This window comes from Pristiophorus japonicus, chromosome 7 (assembly GCF_044704955.1).
Source record: "Pristiophorus japonicus isolate sPriJap1 chromosome 7, sPriJap1.hap1, whole genome shotgun sequence".
Taxonomy (NCBI): domain Eukaryota; kingdom Metazoa; phylum Chordata; class Chondrichthyes; family Pristiophoridae; genus Pristiophorus; species Pristiophorus japonicus.
Window position 1 is genome coordinate 88,799,608 of NC_091983.1, and position 19,400 is coordinate 88,819,007.

The 19,400-nt window shown below is 43.9% G+C and overlaps 1 protein-coding gene across 2 annotated transcripts in view; it reads right to left on the bottom strand.

The window, feature by feature from the left end:
* The window catches only part of dnmt3ab (DNA (cytosine-5-)-methyltransferase 3 alpha b), a 725,841-nt gene that overhangs the window by 133,070 nt on the left and 573,371 nt on the right, over positions 1-19,400 (bottom strand). Inside the window, exons 15-16 of one of the 2 annotated variants that reach the window (XM_070885118.1) lie at positions 6,528-6,551; positions 5,130-5,242 (exon numbers count right to left, since the gene is read on the bottom strand). In XM_070885118.1, coding sequence (XP_070741219.1) covers positions 5,130-5,242; positions 6,528-6,551 — 137 coding nt within the window. The remainder of the gene's footprint in view (positions 1-5,129; positions 5,243-6,527; positions 6,552-19,400) is intronic. The other variant, XM_070885120.1, reaches the window with a different exon arrangement.

The following is a 19,400-nucleotide window of genomic DNA, read 5'->3' on the forward strand; positions in this document are numbered from 1 at the left end:
GAAAATATTCGGGCTTTGGTGTTGGACAAATATGATGGAGAGGCAGGTAAACTACAGATATTGGGCCTCGGGCTTCATTTCAGTATTGCCGGCGAAGCATACAGAGCCCACCAGTGAAGCGAACTCCACTTCAGCACTTCAGGCAAGTGTTGTTGGGGATCATTGTCTGGGGGTCAGGATTGGGTGTCGGCAGAGCTGGCCAGGGATCCGGGATCGGGATAAGAGGCCGGGGAGAAGGAGCGAGAGTTGGTAAAAGAGGCCGAGTGCGATTGAGGATCAAGAGAAGAAGCTGGGTTGGTTAAAGTCGAGGGAAGAGGCCGGAGGGACGTTCGGGAACAAGGAGCGGAGGCGATTGGGAAGGGGGTTAAATATGGCGTTGGGCGAAACAGGAGTGCTTTCATTCACATAAGTTACTTACCTTGTTTGTTGTTGACAATCCCTAGGGCTGATTTCCGTGAGTGCAGCCTGCGATAGCACTGGCTGCCTCAGGACAAACTAGTCTTGCAGAGGAGATCTCAAGCAAGTGTTAGCTCCCTAATTTGTGTATGTAAAGAAAGGACCTAGCGCCTGCTTCAGGCATGGGTAAAGGACGCCTCTTGTTTGTCCTTACCTAATATGGCGGGCAGCGAACCTCTGGACAGAAATGCGCACATGCTTCCTGTAATGTATACACCTGTGAGTATGCTCACAGGTTTGTAGAGCTGTTGAGTTGGGAGTAGCTTCATCAGTCACGTGATGTTCACCAGACTCAATAAAACCCCAGCCAGTTGGGTTCGGGGGATCCATGATGAGACAGGTGGTTGTGAGCCTGGTGGATGAACTGCTAACGTGTAGTGTGATTGTTAAACCTTTGCAAATAAACCAACTAGTTCTTAATAGCAATGTGTTGCTATGAATTCTTAATCAAAGAACCCACGAAGCAAATACATTACAAAATGGCGACTAGGATGGGAGTTTCTTCATGAAGACAATTTTGGTGGAATTTCCTTTTATGAGAAGGCAAATGCAAGCAAGCACAGCAAGGAGATATACCAGCAACATGATTCCTGAATGAGTGTCTGGTAGTACCATTTTTTTTTGTGAATACTGAACAGTGTTGAACTTACAAAAAGAGCTTGTGGAAAGCCATTTGGAGTAATTGCAAATACATTACACTTCTTGCCCGCCATATTGGGGCCTTACTAGTCAAGTCGTGCCTGAAAAACAGGCTCAGCATGGACCAATTTCTAGGCTATAGTCTATCACGGGACCAAAATGGTCCCATTGCCCTCATGAGAAGGGTAGAAGGAGCAGTAGCAGGGATTTAAACTAATATGGCAGGTGGGTGGGGAAAGTCTCAGTTTGAGAATAGAGAGGGTGATCAGGATTATTAAAACTATTGGAATAGAAGTAGAAAGCTTTGCTGAAATAAATAGTGAGAACATTTTATCAAAGGAGATAGAGAAAGATATGGGTTATATGCGATATAAAGGCATGGTTGTAGAAGGAATATTAAAAAAAGAGAAAACATTCAACATTCCAAAAAATTGAGTCAGGATTTATTGGTAAGAAAGTGGATGCGTAAAGCATGTGGACTGGGAATTTAATATTCCTGGTTATAACATTTCAGGAGAAATAGAGGGGTTTCAGGAAGGAATGCCCAAGAGTGGGGCCTAGCTGGCTGAAACTGTGACCGTCAGTGGTAGGACGAAGAGAGAATATGGGGTCGGAAATGCAGCTTTGGTTGAACAGGACACTGAGATTGCAAACAGTCTGGTTCAGCCTGGGACAGTAGTTAGGGAGGAGGATTGTGTCGGTGACAAGGGTACAAAGCTTGTGGTGGTCTTCCCAATGGTTAGCTGGATAAAGTTACAGGTCATCTAAGACTGGATGTCAGACAAGCAGTCTGACAGCATAAAGGCATTGGAGGGTTTAAAAGAAGTGGTGGAGAAGTTGGGCTGGGATATACATATATGAAAGCAGACCCCTTCCTTGCAGATGATGTCACCAAGGGGCAACATGTAGATGAAGAAGAGGAGGAGTCACGGATGGATTCTTGGGGACTCCAAAGGTGACAGTGCTGGATTGGAAAGAGAAACCATTGTTAGAAATGCTCTTGCCACGATCGGATGGATAAGAGAGAAACCAAGCAAGGGTAAAGTCATGGCAACACCAAGGATGCTAGCCATGCTACACTCCCACCTAAAATATTCTGGAAATGCATATCAGGCAATTGCACACCCCGTACATTAACTTTAAGGAGGAGAAAATTTACCCTTAAATGCTTTAATCCAGTAACGTAAAAACAGGAACTGGCTGAGAATGGGCAAAAGACAGTTGGGTCCCATTCTCCTGGGCCATGTGCTGTTGCCCCCATTGCTACCAGACCCCAAAATGCCCAATACTTCTAGAATTTGATCTCCAATGCTCTGAGCCCATTCCTATTGCTCCCAGACTCTGGGACCTCTCTCCTTAGTGCCCACATATACCCTCTCTCAGTGATGCCAGACCCCAGGCCTGCTCCCTCTTAAAAGTCCATCATGTATTAAAAATAGTATTATTACTTTGATACTCGATTTAATTAATTCACAAAATTAATTTCAAAGTCTATAGATATGTGAAGAGAAAAAGATTAGTGAACACAAATGTAGGTCCCTTGTAGTCAGAATCAGGTGAATTTATAATGGGGAACAAAGAAATGGCAGACCAATTCAACAAATACTTTGGTTCTGTCTTCACGAAGGAAGACACAAATAACCTTCAGAAATACTAGGGGACCGATGGTCTAGCGAGAAGGAGGAACTGAAGGAAATCCTTATTAGTCAGGAAATTGTGTTACGAAAATTGATGGGATTGAAGGCCGATAAATTCCCAGGGTCTGATAGGCTGCATCCCAGAGTACTTAAGGAAGTGGCCCGAGAAATATTGGATCAATTGGTTGTCATTTTCCAATATTCTATAGACTCTGGATCAGTTCCTATGGATTGGAGGGTAGCTAATGTAACCCCGCTTTTTAAAAAAGGAGGGAGAGAGAAAACAGGGAATTATAGACCAGTTAGCCTGACATCGGTAGTGGGGAAAATGTTGGAATCAATTATTAAAAATATAATAGCAGCGTATTTGGAAAGCAGTGACAGGATCGGTCCAAGTCAGCATGGATTTATGAAAGGGAAATCATGCCTTGACAAATCTTCTAGAATTTTTTGAAGATGTAACTAGTAGAGTGGACAAGGGAGAACCAGTGGATGTGGTGTATTTGGACTTTCAAAAGGCTTTTGACAAGGTCCCACACAAGAGATTAGTGTGCAAAGTTAAAGCACATGGTATTGGGGGTAATGTATTGACGTGGCTCAAGAACTGGTTGGCAGACAGAAAGAAAAGAGTAGGAATACTCAGAATGGCAGGCAATGACTAGTGGGGTACCACAAGGTTCAGTGCTGGGACCCCAGCTATTTACAGTATACATTAATCATTTAGACAAAGGAATTGAATGTAATATCTCCAAGTTTGCAGATGACACTAAGCTGGGTGGCAGTGTGAGCTGTGAGGTGGATGCTAAGAGGCTTCAGGGTGACTTGGACAGGCTAGGTGAGTGGGCAAATGCATGGCAGGTGCAGTATAATGTAGATAAATGTGAGGTTATTCACTTTGGTGGCAAAAAAACAGAAAGGCAGAATATTATCTGAATGGTGACAGATTAGGAAAAGGGGAGGTGCAACAAGACCTGGGTGTCATTGTACATTAGTCATTGAAAGTTGGCATGCAGGTACAGCAGGCGGTGAAGGCGGCAAATGGCATGTTGGCCTTCATAGCTAGAGGATTTGAGTATAGGAGCAGGGAGATCTTACTGCAGTTGCACAGGGCCTTGGTGAGGCCACATCTTGAATATTGTGTACAGTTTTGGTCTCCTAATCTGAGGAAGGACGTTCTTGCTATTGAGGGAGTGCAACGAAGGTTCACCAGACTGATGCCCAGGATGGCAGGACTGACATAAGAAGAAAGACTGGATCGACTAGGCTTATATTGACTGGAATTTAGAAGAATGAGAGGGGATCTTATAGAAACATATAAAATTCTGACGGGATTAAATAGGTTAGGTGCAGGAAGAATGTTCCCGATGTTGGGGAAGTCCAGAACCAGGGGTCACAGTCTAAGGATAAGGGGTAAGCCAATTAGGACCGAGATGAGGAGAAACTTATTTACTCAGAGAGTTGTGAACCTGTGGAATTCTCTACCACAGAAAGTCGTTGAGGCCAGTTCGTTAGATATATTCAACAGGGAATTAGATGTGGCCCTTATGGCTAAAGGGATCAAGGGGTATGGAGAGAAAGCAGGAATGGGGTACTGAAGTTGCATGATCAGCCATGATCATATTGAATAGTGGTGCAGGCTCAAAGGGCCGAATGGCCTACACCTGCACCTATTTTCTATATTTCTATGTTTGTGAAACTCCCTTTAAAGTAGGATTGTGCATGCAGTTTTGCTCTAATTGCACAATCTGAGTATATCGTAAGGAATACTCCATTACAAAATCTGCTGTACATATACTCATGAGGGGACACCTCAAGAAACTAAAAGACATTACTGGAGTATAGTTTAGTGTACTATTTGTGCCATTAAGCTACACAATACTTTTTTCTACTGAGGAAGGTTCTTTAAGAGAACTTCTTCTATGTTGTGTATATATATGACAATTTGCCTTGTGTCCCAATATAACCTAATTCCTAATCATCTGTATATATCATTTAAATATAAGTACATACTGTGGAGATTTAAACCTGTAACAATCTGGCAATGAGTGACATTCCCACATTCAAATAGAATGAAGATGTAAATTTCAATGTACAGTTTTACTGCGAAATAAGATCATTGTTAATATTGGACGACATATCCTGGATCATAAGGCATGTGGCTTTCTCCCGAGTAGTCTGTCACAACCTTTAAAAAGTGGCACCAATGTTAGATTCTCTCAATGGCAATATTATGCTTCCTATGTCTTGGTAACAAGAACTGAGCACGGGACAGAGGATAGGGTCTAACCAGCGCCATATAAAGTCACATTGTGTTGCAACAAGTATCCAATAAGTTGATTTTGCATTCTGCATTTCGTCTTCTCCTTTTCCCAGTTGTAAAATCAAAATTGCTCGTACCTGCAACAATTATTGTTTCCGCACATGAGTACCTCCCTGCCCCCACAGCAGATGGTACAGTAGGACTGGTAACCGTCATCATCGTACTGGTATGCACACTCCAAGAAGCAATTCTGAAAACAACCACAACATGATTAGGAATTTCACAATCAAATGTTTCCGTTGTACTTTCTTTAGCCTTTGGCTGCACCTCAAAATGTGAGCTCGTGCAATGGTGCTGGCTCTCGGATTATCTGTGTCACTCAGTGGTTGGAGCATAACTTCAAATGGCTTCACTCACACATCTGCAAATTCTTTCACCACATTAAGGTTTGATTTAACACCAAATTATATTTGCCATTTTCTTTTAAAATATCTGACCAAATAATAGCATTCTGTTGGGATAGACTGGTGGCTTTGATGTAACAATATGCCACGTGATAGAGTTTTAGGATATGGGTTCAGGCCTGCTAACCTGCTGGGGTATCTGAGGTAGTAAGTGGAGACAAGGTGCTTCCCAGCAGGGAGGGAGAATCGGAGGTTAAGTAAATCTGTGGTGCTCTCAAGCACTTCCTAGAAGCCAACTCAAAGAGTGACATTGGTAGAGGCCTGAAACAGGCTACCGGCCCGTCCTCTCAGTCAGGAAATGGTGGGCGATGACCTAGAGAAAGGAAAAAAGAGGACTGAAAATAGATAATAATACTCTTAAAGGGATATGCCCATCGTGGTGGTGGAAAGGGGAGTGGATGTATTTTACATGTGTGTGGCCCACAGAGATAGGTTTGAAACTACTGCAGAAAAATAATCAAAAATAAGCAGAAAACGTGCCCAGTTTGTCCCAGAGGCAGTGATTTGACACAAGCAGATGCAAGATAGACATGAAGAAGGGAAGAAGCTTACACATCACGAGTACCTTTCCCTTTTCACCTTACATTTCACATCTGTTTCAATCAAGTGACTGTCCACGACGATCTATGGAAAATGCCCACAACTAATGATTAGTTTTGAATTATTCTTGTTTTAAGCCCAATACTGTGTGGCACACACTGTGGTGGGGAAGTGGAAGATACTTTCCATTTAAAGTACTTCCTCCCCCCCTCCAATATATTCCCCATTAACCCTTTGAGTACTCGCTGTCCTTTGCAGATTCACAATATGTACCTAGGGCCCTATTTTCAAACCTTTTGCTGCTTTGAAATGTGATTCGCAGAGCGTTTGTTTTGCGCAAGCTATGCTTGCCTAGGTTTCATTGTTTTCCTTTTGTCTGGGGCAGAGCGCATTGCAGTTGCACAAAAAAACTTCTGCAAAGATTTTCTGCAGTTTTTGGTGGCAATTCCCGTAGGATTATCGCACTGAGGATGCGATATTCGAATTCCATAAACTGCCGCAAATTGTCAGGTTTGCGTGAAAATGACTTACCCCAGTTTTAACTTGCCGTAAGCCCTGCAGAAACAAGAAACATACATTAAAATAAAAAAAAATGCGAATTTGTTTTACAAATGACAAGGCATGTGTATGTGTCTTGGGAAATAGAACAACGCACAAGAAATAACTTCTCACTCAGTGGGGTCATCTTCCCAACTGTTAGTGGTGTTTGGAGGGGCTGCCATTGTCTTCCATTTCATTTTCCCGCAAGATTTTCATGGTTCACCAAGATTAAGAAGCGCCATTTTTGGTTTTCTCCAATAACATAATTGATACATGATAGTGCACAATGTGTCACTGAGCTAAAACTGGATTTATCAAGGTGCAACAGTGCGCAACTTTGAAAACTTCCCGAAAATCTTCAAAAGTAAAATTTGACAGATGTTCTGCAGTGCATCTCTGCAAACTGAGCAGCCATTGCGCAAACAAAAATGCAAACTATTGAAAATAGGGCCCATCACAATTCACGTAACGTGAACATGTATTGTTGAATAGTATAAGATAAATCAGAGAGCTGTGTGAAAGCCTGCATCAGGTCTTTGTTCACATTTTTATCCAAATAAACCAAAACTTTAATAAATTGTTATTTCGATTCACATAAACCTAATATATTCAACAGTTCTCAAAGGGTTTGTTTCGCTTATAACAACTTCTCCTCCACATGTTCTCCATCCAGAATATGCTACAACCTGTGAAAGTTCCTTAACTCTATATTAGTGGAAACAGCATAACCCACAATTTGGGTGAACTCTGCCTTATATTTGTTTGTATAATAAGACTAAAATAAAGCAGATTTGCACCCAGATAAACTGAAGCTATTATATTATACATATTTTAGTAAAGCAGATCTGAAATGGCCATGCACCACTAAAAGAGGTGGGAGAATCCCACATGTTGTGACATTTTCTCCAATTGCCGTTGGACATCTTGCATCTGCTTCACTCAAATAACTGTTTCCTGGGCTCGACAGATACCCTCTCTGATAGATAGATGCATGTGTCGATTACGATGTTAATACTGGATAATGTCTACATCTGTGTTTCCCCAGTGAGGTGTATTTCAATTGAGTTAATGCCTCCATCAAAATAGAAGACAATAGAATTCAGTATATGTGCGTGATAATATTGTGCAGTGTAATATCCATATCAAGTATTATATGCCTGTACGTCTATCCCCAGTGAGTTATTCTCTATCTATGGGCCCAAATTTGGCCCTCCGTTTTTTTTCGGCATACCTCCGAGCCCCCCGCTGACATTTTACATCAGAAGCAGCGTCAAAAAAAATCTGTGCAATCATGGCCGATTCTTGGGCCGTCTGTGGAGCTGGCGTGGCTCAGAGGATAGAGAGTGGGGCGGAGCTAGGTCCCGGTTCTGAAAACAGTGCCGGGACCTCTGCACACACGCGCTAGCGTCTGTGCGCATATGCAGTAGCTCCTGACAGGCCGTTTCGGCAAACGCGTGCTGCAGGCTGTGTGGGAGGGGCCCGAAGCACGCCAAGCCTACCCTGGCCGAATGGGCTCCCTCATCGGCGGCCCGCTGCGTTCCCTAAAGTAGGAGTTCTATATTTTATTTGTTATTTACTGATTGATTTTGGTGCTTTAGGTGCAGGGTTCCTTCTATTTTTTTATTTGTTATTTATTACTTTGGTCTTGGTGCTTTACATAGAAACATAGAAAATAGGTGCAGGAGTAGGCCATTCGGCCCTTCGAGCCTGCACCGCCATTCATTAAGTCATGGCTGATCATTCACCTCAGTACCCCTTTCCTGCTTTCTCTCCATACTCCTTGATCCCTTTAGCTGTAAGGGCCATATCTAACTCCCTCTTGAATATATCCAATGAACTGGTATCAACAACTCTCTGCGGTAGGGAATTCCACAGGTTAACAACTCTGAATGAAGAAGTTTCTCCTCATCTCAGTCCTAAATGGCTTACCCCTTATCCTTAGACTATGTCCCCTGGTTCTGGACTTCCCCAACATCGAGAACATTCTTCCTGCATCTAACCTGTCCAGTCCCGTCAGAATTTTATATGTATCTATGAGATCCCCTCTCATCCTTCTAAACTCCAGTGAATACAGGCCCAGTCGATGCAGTCTCTCCTCATATGTCAGTCCTGCCATCCCGGGAATCAGTCTGGTGAACCTGCGCTGCACTCCGTCAATAGCAAGAACGTCTTTCCTCAGATTAGGAGACCAAAACTGAACACAACATTCCAGATGAGGCCTCACTAAGGCCCTGTACAACTGCAGTAAGACCTCCCTGCTCCTATATTCAAATCCCCTAGCTATGAAGGCCAACATGCCATTTGCCTTTTTCACCGCCTGCTATACCTGCATGCCAGCTTTCAATGACTGATGTACCATGACACCCAGGTCTCGTTGCACCTCCACTTTTCCTAATCTGCCACCATTCAGATAGTATTCTGCCTTCGTGTTTTTGCCCCCAAAGTGGATAACCTCACATTTATCCACATTATACTGCATCTGCCACACGTTTGTCCACTCACCTAACCTGTCCAAGTCATTCTGCAGCCTCTTAGCATCCTCCTCACAGCTCACACCTCCACCCAGTTTAGTGTCATCTGCAAACTTGGAGATATTATACAATTCCTTCATCTAAATCATGAATGTATATTGTAAATAGCTGGGTCCCAGCACTGAGCCCTGCGGTACCCCACTAGTCACTGCCTCCATTCTGAAAAGGACCCGTTTATCCCGACTCTCTGCTTCCTGTCTGCCAACCAGTTCTCTATCCACGTCAGTACATTACCCCCAATAACATGTGCTTTAATTTTGCACACCAATCTCTTGTGTGGGACCTTGTCAAAAACCTTTTGAAAGTCCAAATACACCACATCCACTGGTTCTCCCTTGTCCATTCTACCAGTTACATCGTCAAAAAATTCTAGAAGATGTGTCAAGCAAGATTTCCCTTTCATAAATCCATGCTGACTTGGACCGATCCTGTCACTACTTTCCAAATGCGCTGGCTGCTATTTCATCTTTAATAATTGATTCCAACATTTTCTCCACTACTGATGTCAGGCTAACCAGCCGGCTGTGCAGGCTCGAAGGGCTGAATGGCCTATTCCTGCACCTATTTTCTATGTTTCTATAATTACCCGTTTTCTCTCTCCCTCCTCTCTTAAAAAGTGGTGTTACATTAGCTACACTCCAGTCCATCGGAACTTATCCAGAGTTGATAGACTGTTGGAAAATGATCACCAATGCATCCACTATTTCTAGGGCCACTTCCTTAAGTATTCTGGGATGCAGACGATCAGGCCCCGGGGATTTATAAGCTTTCAATCCCATCAATTTCCCTGACACAATTTCCTGCCTAATAAGGATTTCTTCAGTTCCTCCTTCTCAGTAGACCCTCGGTCCCCTAGTATTTCCGGAAGGTTATTTGTGTCTTTCTTCGTGAAGACAGAACCAAAGTATTTGTTCAACTGGTCCACCATTTCTTTGTTCCCCATTATAAATTCACCTGAATCTGGCTGCAAGGGACCTACGTTTGTCTTCAACAATCTTTTTCTCTTCACATATCTATAGAAGCTTTTTCAGTCAGTTTTTATAAACATGAGAACATAAGAATTAGGAACAGGAGTAGGCCATCTAGCCCCTCGATCCTGCTCCGCCATTCAATAAGATCATGGCTGATCTGGCCATGGACTCAGCTCCACTTACCCGCCCTCTCCCCGTAACCCTTAATCCCCTTATTGGCTAAAAATCTATCTATCTGTGACTTGAATACATTCAATGAGCTAGCCTCAACTGCTTCCTTGGGCAGAGAATTCCACAGATTCACAACCCTCTGGGAGAAGAAATTCCTTCTCAACTCGGTTTTAAATTGGCTCCCCTGTATTTTGAGGCTGTGCCCCCTAGTTCTAGTCTCCCCGACCAGTGGAAAGAACCTCTCTGCCTCTATCTTGTCTATCCCTTTCATGATTTTAAATGTTTCTATAAGATCACCCCTCATCCTTCTGAACTCCAACGAGTAAAGACCCAGTCTACTCAATCTATCATAATAAGGTAACCCCCTCATCTCCGGAATCAGCCGTGTGAATCATCTCTGTACCCCCTCCAAAGCCAGTATATCCTTCCTTAAGTAAGGTGACCAAAACTGCACGCAGTACTCCAGGTGCGGCCTTACCAATACCCTATACAGTTGCAGCAGGACCTCCCTGCTTTTGTACTCCATCCCTCTCGCAATGAAGGCCAACATTCCATTCGCCTTCCTGATTACCTGCTGCACCTGCAAACTAACATTTTGGGATTCATGCACAAGGACCCCAGGTCCCTCTGCACCTCAGCATGTTGTAATTTCTCCCTATTCAAATAATATTCCCTTTTATTGTTCTTTTTCCCAAGGTGGATGACCTCACACTTTCCGACATTGTATTCCATCTGCCAAACCTTAGCCCATTCGCTTAACCTATCCAAATCTCTTTGCAGCCTCTCTGTGTCCTCTACACAACCCGCTTTCCCACTAATCTTTGTGTCATCTGCAAATTTTGTTACACTACACTCTGTCCCCTCTTCCAGGTCATCTATGTATATTGTAAACAGTTGTGGTCCCAGCACCGATCCCTGTGGCATACCACTAACCACCGATTTCCAACCCGAAAAGGACCCATTTATCCCGATTCTCTGCTTTCTGTTCGCCAGCCAATTCTCTATCCATGCTAATACATTTCCTCTGACTCCGCGTACCTCTATCTTCTGCAGTAACCTTTTGTGTTGCACCTTATCGAATGCCTTTTGGAAATCTAAATACACCACATCCATCGGTACACCTCTATCCACCATGCTCGTTATATCCTCAAAGAATTACAGTAAATTAATTAAACATGATTTCCCCTTCATGAATCCATGCTGCGTCTGCTTGATTGCACTATTCCTATCTAGATGTCCCGCTATTTCTTCCTTAATGATAGTTTCAAGCATTTTCCCCACTACAGATGTTAAACTAGTACCCAGCAAGCTTCCTCTCATACTTTATTTTCCCCATCCAAATTAAACCTTTTGTCCTCCTCTGCTAATTTATAAAATTCTCCCAGTCCTCAGGTTTGCTGCTTTTTTGGGCCAATTTATATGCCTCTTCCTTGGATTTAACACTATCCTTAATTTCCCTTGTTAGCCACGGCTGAGCCACCTTCCCTGTTTTATTTTTACTCCAGACAGGGATGTACAATTGTTGAAGTTCATCCATGTGATCTTTAATTGTTTGCCATTGCCTATCCACCGTCAATCCTTTAAGGATCATTCGCCAGTCTATTCTAGCCAATTCACGTCACATACAATCGAAGCTACCTTTCCTTAAGTTCAGGACACTAGTCTCTGAATTAACTGCAGTGTTCCTTCTATTTTATTTGTTAGTTAATTGCTTATTGCTTTTTGTGCTTTTTTTGGTGCTTGGTGGTGCTTTAAAAGTAATTACTTGCGCCGATTCCTTAACTGTAAGTAAGGTCTTTCTGTGCGGACAAAAGTGGACACAAGCGCTGTCCTAAGTTATTTTAAGACAACTTTTTTCTGGCCAAATTGGCATAAAAGGTGTAAGTGGCTGGGAACGCCCCCTTTTGAAAAAAAAATGACCTAACAAAAAACCTAACTAACTCACTTACACTGGCGCAAATTAAATGGCCATATTTGCAACTAAAAAGATACACCAGAAAAATCAAGTTACACCAAAAATTGGGAAATGAATATACCCAACTAGCAGATTACCTGTGGTATTGATCATGATAAGTCAGAGGATATGTTGTTTTAGGACAATAGAGGTGTTATCAACATAGTATAACAAAGAAAATATGATGGAAGAGTGTCACAGAAAATGTGAGTTGTCTGCTCGACTTTTAAGATATTGGGACGAAAATTGCGGCCTTGCCAGATGAATACAAAGTGCGTACGGACCTAGTGAGGTCTCGCAAAAGTCGGTTTGCGGGGTGCAATGTGCATGCTCCGAAAACCGGCTTTTCCGATCTGTCAAAATTTCTTCAGACAGATCCAACACATCTCCGCAGGAAAGATATCCGCGCCACAGAGATTGGGCTATTTCCCAATTCATGCCCAGCGAATGTCCTTCAAACTTTTATGCCTGGTAAAAGCAGGCGCATAGCTTACTTTTACCAATGTAACATTTTTAAAACATAGAAAAATTGAATTTAATCATTCATATTTATGTTAAAAACCTTGTCCATTAAAGTAAGTTTATTTTTAACCCTATTAAAACACATTAAAAAAAAAATTCCAAAACGTTTTTTTTTCCAAAACATTTAATTACAATTAATTTTAAATATGTGAAGTGTTTTTTAAAAATGTATTGTGCAGTGCTTCTTGTTTTATGGGGGCGGGGTCGGGTATTCTCATTGATAGTAATGGGAACTCGTACAAACAGAGTTCCCATTTTTATCAATGAGAATACTACCGAGTGATTGGTGGTCCAAACCTGCATGATTGCAACATAGACGTCTGTATGTGGAAGACAGATCCCCATACGCTGCGCAGCGAATGAAGGCCTCAGACTCCGGAATCGTACGTTCCTCTGGGACCAACAGGTAGTTTCATAGATTTATTTCAGGTTGGATGCTTTCATATGAAGGAAGCCTCCGACCGCAACTTTTGGCCCACTATGGATATGTCCTGGTGAATATTTTTTCCATATACCTGTATATGTCCATCTTTAGTAAGGTTTCCGGACTTTCACTTCTCCCAAATAAAAAATTGTTTCCCTTAATTTGTGTCCACACATATGTTTTCCTAACTCTGAGCCTCACCCTTATGTTAATGGAAGACACATTTGGCGCAGAGTGATTAATTCCAGTCAGTATTCTTCCCATGTGAGGAAAAAAAAGGCTTTCTTAAAATGGGATGACTCGATGTTGTACCACTCAAGTTACAAACTAGTTGGGTTCAAATTCAAATCCCAGCTTTGACTGACAACTAATCTCACAAACTCGTGGAATGAGTTCCACCAATTATTCTTCAGAGAGATGGGTGGAAGTCTTTACAGCAGCAGGGTGCTCATCACAGGATGAGGATAGAGATAACTGCATCCAAATGGGGAAGGAGAAATTCTAGGCCAATATTGCATGTCTAATCTGCCGGCAGCAGTACACATTTAGAAAATTCAGGCCCAAGCAACCACAGGTTTGCTGACTATTATGGTCAACAATTATAAGTGCCACATGACTGAATTTCCACTGAGCACTTCTGGAAGGCAAGACATCCCACAGGCAGCATGGACTCTTCCTTATAAGCACAAACAAGTTACAAACATTTCTTGGAAGCTGCATTATTTCAGTATGGTGTAGCTACTTTACATTACTTGGCTACATCCATTGAAAGGACTTTATCAATACACACCCTCTTGGCTTATCCTTTAGGCACATTCTCCTTTCTCCAATGTCCTTGATTGCTGATGCACAAATATTGTAGAATTAATGAATCTGGCAAATGGATACTGAACCATCCTCCACATAACCAATAGCAGCGCAGACTCACTCTTTCATGGGCCATTCATCCAGTGGCCAGAACTATCAGTTCCCTGATAGCTTTCTATGGGCCCAAAATTGGTGGATATACCGCCCGCGGACCGCCGACATACTGCCCAGAATCGCAAATTGATTGAAAAATACCAACATTCAGCCCGCATACCGCCCGGTGGGAAATTCATCAGCGACATACCGCCGGGCGGTATGCATACCATCCGTCCACACAGAGCATCCCACAGATTGCCCAAAAGTCCAACATTGGTAGCATACCACCGACATATCACCGGAGCTGCACACCGTCTGAAGAAAGGTGGTTTTATGCCGATGGTATGTCGGCGGTATGTAAACTACAATGTGCCTTCACCCCCACCCACCCCCGCCCACCCAGCGATCTATTTATCTCCCCCCAACGATCTAGTCCTCCCCCGGAGATCTAATCCTACCCCCCCAGCGATCTATTCCTCCTCCCAGCGATCTATTTCTCTCCCCCCGCAGAGAGATCTAATCTCCCCCTGGAGATCTAATCCCCCCTCCCAGAGAGATCTAATCAACCCCAGAGATCTATCGCCCCCCCCGGAGATCTAATTCCCCCGTGATCTATTCCTCCCCCCAGTGATCTATTTCTCTCCCCCTCCCCTCCCCAGCAATCTAGTCCTCTTCCTGAGATCTAATCTCCCCCTGAGCGATCGAAACCCCCCCTCCCAGGAGATCTAATCCCCTCCAGAGATCTATTCTGCCCCCCCCCCCCACCCCGACACAAAACACAAAAATAAATAAAGAAACAAATAACAATGTAAGTATTATAAATAAATCAAAAACACTGCACAAAACAATTAAAAATCTAAACTTACCTGGAGACACTTACCTGCGATCCGACGTCGGCAGTCTCTGGCCTCTGGACTGCTCTTCTCAGGGTTGGGGGTGGGGGTGACGGAGGTCGATGGAAGAGCTCGCATGCGCAGAACTCGGAACCCGAAGAGTCCCGAATCCCAGACAACTTACCCTGCACTGCCGGAGTAGACCGTCCGTCGCACTCCGCTGACGCACCGCTCAGGACCGCCCGGACCGATGTTGCCAGCACTCCGTCCCAGTGGTACCCGGCGGTATGAAACGACATACCACCGGCATACCGCTGAGAAATGGGCGGATGACCAATTTCAACCCCTATATCTGCTGAACCTAATTTCACACATAATCCATGCTTGTATCATGATACAAAATTGCACCGTGATACAAACATGTGGACACGTGTGCCGTAATGTTGATGCAATAACTGTCGTGTAGGTGAGAACAATAAATATCAGGTTGCCTGCATAAGGGAATAGTGCATGGACAGGACAGGAGGCTCTCAAAATTAAGCTTTTTTTTAGGCACAAGGACACAAAAAGGGATGCTTTAAAAGCTTTTGAATATAATTTTTAAAAATGTATAAGAAACTGACTACTGTATACCTATATTTTACATTTGTCGATATGCAAATGAGTTTGAGTGAAAACTTTAAAAAACTACTTCTCAAAAGTAGTGCAATTTTGGGCGCAATCTGTGGCCAGATCGCCAATTGTGGCTGAAACAGAAACTCCAGGTCAGACAATCTAAATGTTCTTGAATATACACAGCCTGAAGAGTTTAATTGTTTGGAGAAAGAACTTTGCAGATCAGAGTGTGCTTGTAGATTTCAGACTGCAGGTCAAATGAATCTGACTTTAAGTCACTGCCATTCTTTATCTTTTTCTAAGGTTGGTTTACATTTGTAATAATGTCTGATATCTGGAGTGTGACAGAAGTCTGCTGGATGCAAGACTTTTATATCTATCTATATCTTATTAATAATCTTTCCACTAGGATTCTCCGATGGGAAATTGGTAGAATATTTGGAGAAATGGTGTAAATAACACAGACATGTGTGACTTGGTGCAACATTTTGTGCATATATTACTGGTATTTCTGATGAAGAATCAGAGATTATATTGTTGCAATGGGTTGCACATCTCAACTAAAAGAATTTAGGGCGGGGGTGGGGGGCGGCGGGGGGCGGGGGGGGTTGCGGGGAAAGAAATCCTGCCCAGAGACAGTGAAACAAGTGTTTTTGGAAGGAGGAGGAAAATAAATAGTATTTTTCTTTCCCATTCAGGTATATAGATAGCACAGTTACATAAATATATTTCTTCATGTAACATGGGTGAACACAGCTCTTCATTCTCAATGGCTGTTTACGGTGTGGCTTTTATAGTGAAGGCCAAGAAACATATAAAACTTTAGTTGAATCATTTTATTAGAATCTTTAGGGTAAAAATTCGTGGTGCCAAGAGAGATGCCGGTGTCACCAGCAACTCAGGTTGAAGGCCGCTGAAAATAGACAATTTGCTTCCCGAGAAAAATTCACGCTGGGGACTAAAGATTTTTAGCCCAGTGCTACCCTACTGTGTAACGCCCTCCTGCGGGCATGGAAGGCGAAGTTCCCATTCTGAAGTAGCATTCCAGCTTCTAACAGCCTCTGGAAGCGAGGCTATGGAGTTTGCCAAGAATTGTGGACATTTAAAACAGCTATGAATTAAAGGGGTAATGCGTTCAGAATTAATAAAAATTAAAATGGAAGGGAAAAAATGCAGTTTCCAGCCCTTACTGCCTTTTAAAAAAAATCATCATTAAAAAGTCCCAAATGGGAGTCTTCGACACTTAAAGCTGAAGTCTTCTATAGACATATAAATAATAAACGGGTAGTAAGAGGAGGAGTGGAGCTGATTAGGTACCAGAAAGGAGACCTACGCATGGAGGCTGAGGTACTAAATGAGTACTTTGCATCTGTCTTTACCAACGAAGAAGATGCTGCCAAAGTCATAGTGAAAGAGGAGGTAGTTGAGATACTGGATGGGATAAAAATTGATAAAGAGGAGGTATGAGAAAGGCTGGCTGTACTTAAAGTAGAAAAGTCACCAGTACCAGATGGAATGCATCCTAGGATGCTAAGGAAATTAAAGGTGGAAATTGCGGAGGTACTGTCCATAATCTTTCAATCCTCCTTGGATACGGGGGTGATGCCAGAGGACTGGAGAATTGCAAATGTTACACACTTGTTCAAAAAAGGTGTAAGGATAAACCCAGCAACTGCAGGCCAGTCAGTTTAACCTCGGTGGTGGAGAAGCTTTTAGAAACGATAATCCGGGACAAAATTAACAGTCACTTGGACAAGGGTGGATTAATTAAAGCAAGCCAGCATATATTTGTTAAAGGCAAATCATGTTTAACCAACTGATTGAATTTTTTGATGAGGTAACAGAGGGTTGATGAGGGCAATGCGGTTGATGTGGTGTACATGGACTTCCAAAAGGTGATTGATAAAATGCCACTCAATAGGCTTGCCAGCACAGTTGAAGCCCATGGAATAAAAGGGACAGTGACAGCATGGATACAAAATTGACTAAGTGAGTGGAAACAGAGAGTAGTGGTGAACGGTTGCTTTTTGAACTGGAGGAAGGTATACAGTGGTGTTCCCCAGGGGTGGGTACTAGGACCACTGCATTTCTTGAGATATAGTAAAGATTTGGACAGTGAGGAGGATAGGGATAGACTTCAAGAAGACATAGACAGGCTGGTGGAATGGGCAGACACATGGCAGATTAAATTTTACGCAGAAAAGTACGAAGTGATACATTTTGGTAGGAAGAACAAGGAGAGGCAATATAAACTAAAGGATATAAGGAGAGGCAATCCAAACTAAAGGGTGCAATTCTAGAGGGAGTGCAGGAACAGAGAGACCTGGGGGTATCTGTGCACAAATCATTGAAGGTAGCAGGACAGGTTGAGAAAGCGGTTTTAAAAAGCATACAAGACCCTGAGCTTTAAAAATAGAGGCTTAGGGGCTGAAATTATCCTGCGCTGTGTTTGGGGCGGTTATTTTGCTAAAAGTGATTTTTTTTGCGACGGCGTGGATTTGAGCTCTTTGATATAAAAAAATGTTGCCTGCATTAATGGTGCGTTCCCCCGGTGCTCATGGGGCGTGACGCTCAGTGCCGCACTGATGATGTCAGCACGGCGCGAACATGTCACGTCACAACGTCCCTCACTTTCTTTTAAAGGGAAGGGCCGCTACGAACTCTGGAGCCTCTTTAGTGGCGCCCACTCGTGCTGGTCTGCATGGTGGCGGCCCGGCCACACTATTGGCTGCCATTGTCAGGCTGACTGAAAAATAAAGATGGCGGCCGCCACGCCAACACTTCCCCTTGAAGGGCGGCCGGGACTCCACAGCTTCTTGCACCGAGAAGCTGTCGATGACATCGCCCCATGCCGACCTCACGTACCGCAGGACAATTTCCCCCGAGGGCCGGAAAGGGGTCGGCACAGGCCGATAAGGGATCGACGCGCCGCTGTGCTAATCGTAGGGCACGGCACAAACCACTTTTTGCCGGCGGAGCCCCGGGGGCAATTATGCGCGGGTCGATGTGGCCGCTGCGCCCACACGCTAACTGATTAGTGCTCCATTAGCGCTGGCCAGCAGCGCTAACTAGCCCTGTGCAAAGGGACAGTTTCGGCCCCATAGAGTACAAAAGCAAGTATGTTATGATTAAATTTATAAAGCCACAACTGGAGTATTGTGTCCAATTCTGGGCACCGCACCTTAGGAAAGATGTGAAGACTTTAGAGAGGATGCAGAAAAGAAGGCCCTCCAGAAAGAACAATGTGGAACCACATCACCACGGCCATCACTGCCAGCAGTGTCACCCCCACCACCTGGCTTTAGTGCCCAAAGAACGTCGGTGAATGCATCTTCAAAAACCGTCTCCTACCAACTGAATCACTAGCCTCACACACTGCTCAATGCACGACCCCTCCCCGCAATCCCTCACCTACCAACAATCTGTACCAATCACGAGGCACATCTCTCATTCCTAGCCTCACCTCACCACCTTGGAGGAGACGGAGCCTTTGGTCAGTGGTGGGCAGAAAGGATACAAGATGCTGGTATCCTCAAACTATACTGGACCAGCCACATAAATACTGTGGCTACAAGAGCAGGCCAGATGATGGGTATTCTGCAGTGAATGTCTCACCTCCTGACTCCCTAAAGCCTTTCCACCATCTACAAGGCACAAATCAGGAGTGTGATGGAATACTCTCCACTTGCCTGGGTGAGTGCAGCTCCAACAACATTCAAGAAGCTCAAAACCATCCAAGACAAAGCAGCTATCTTGACTGGCACCCCATCCACCACCTTAAACATTCACTCCCTCCACCACCGGCGCACTGTGGCTGCAGCGAGCACCATCGGAGCAGGCCGGGGAGCGGAAGGAGCAGTGTGGCGGCCTAGCCCAGCAGTTTGTGCAGCCCCTGGCCTGCGAGCACCATCGGAGCAGGCCAGGTAGCGGAAGGAGCAGT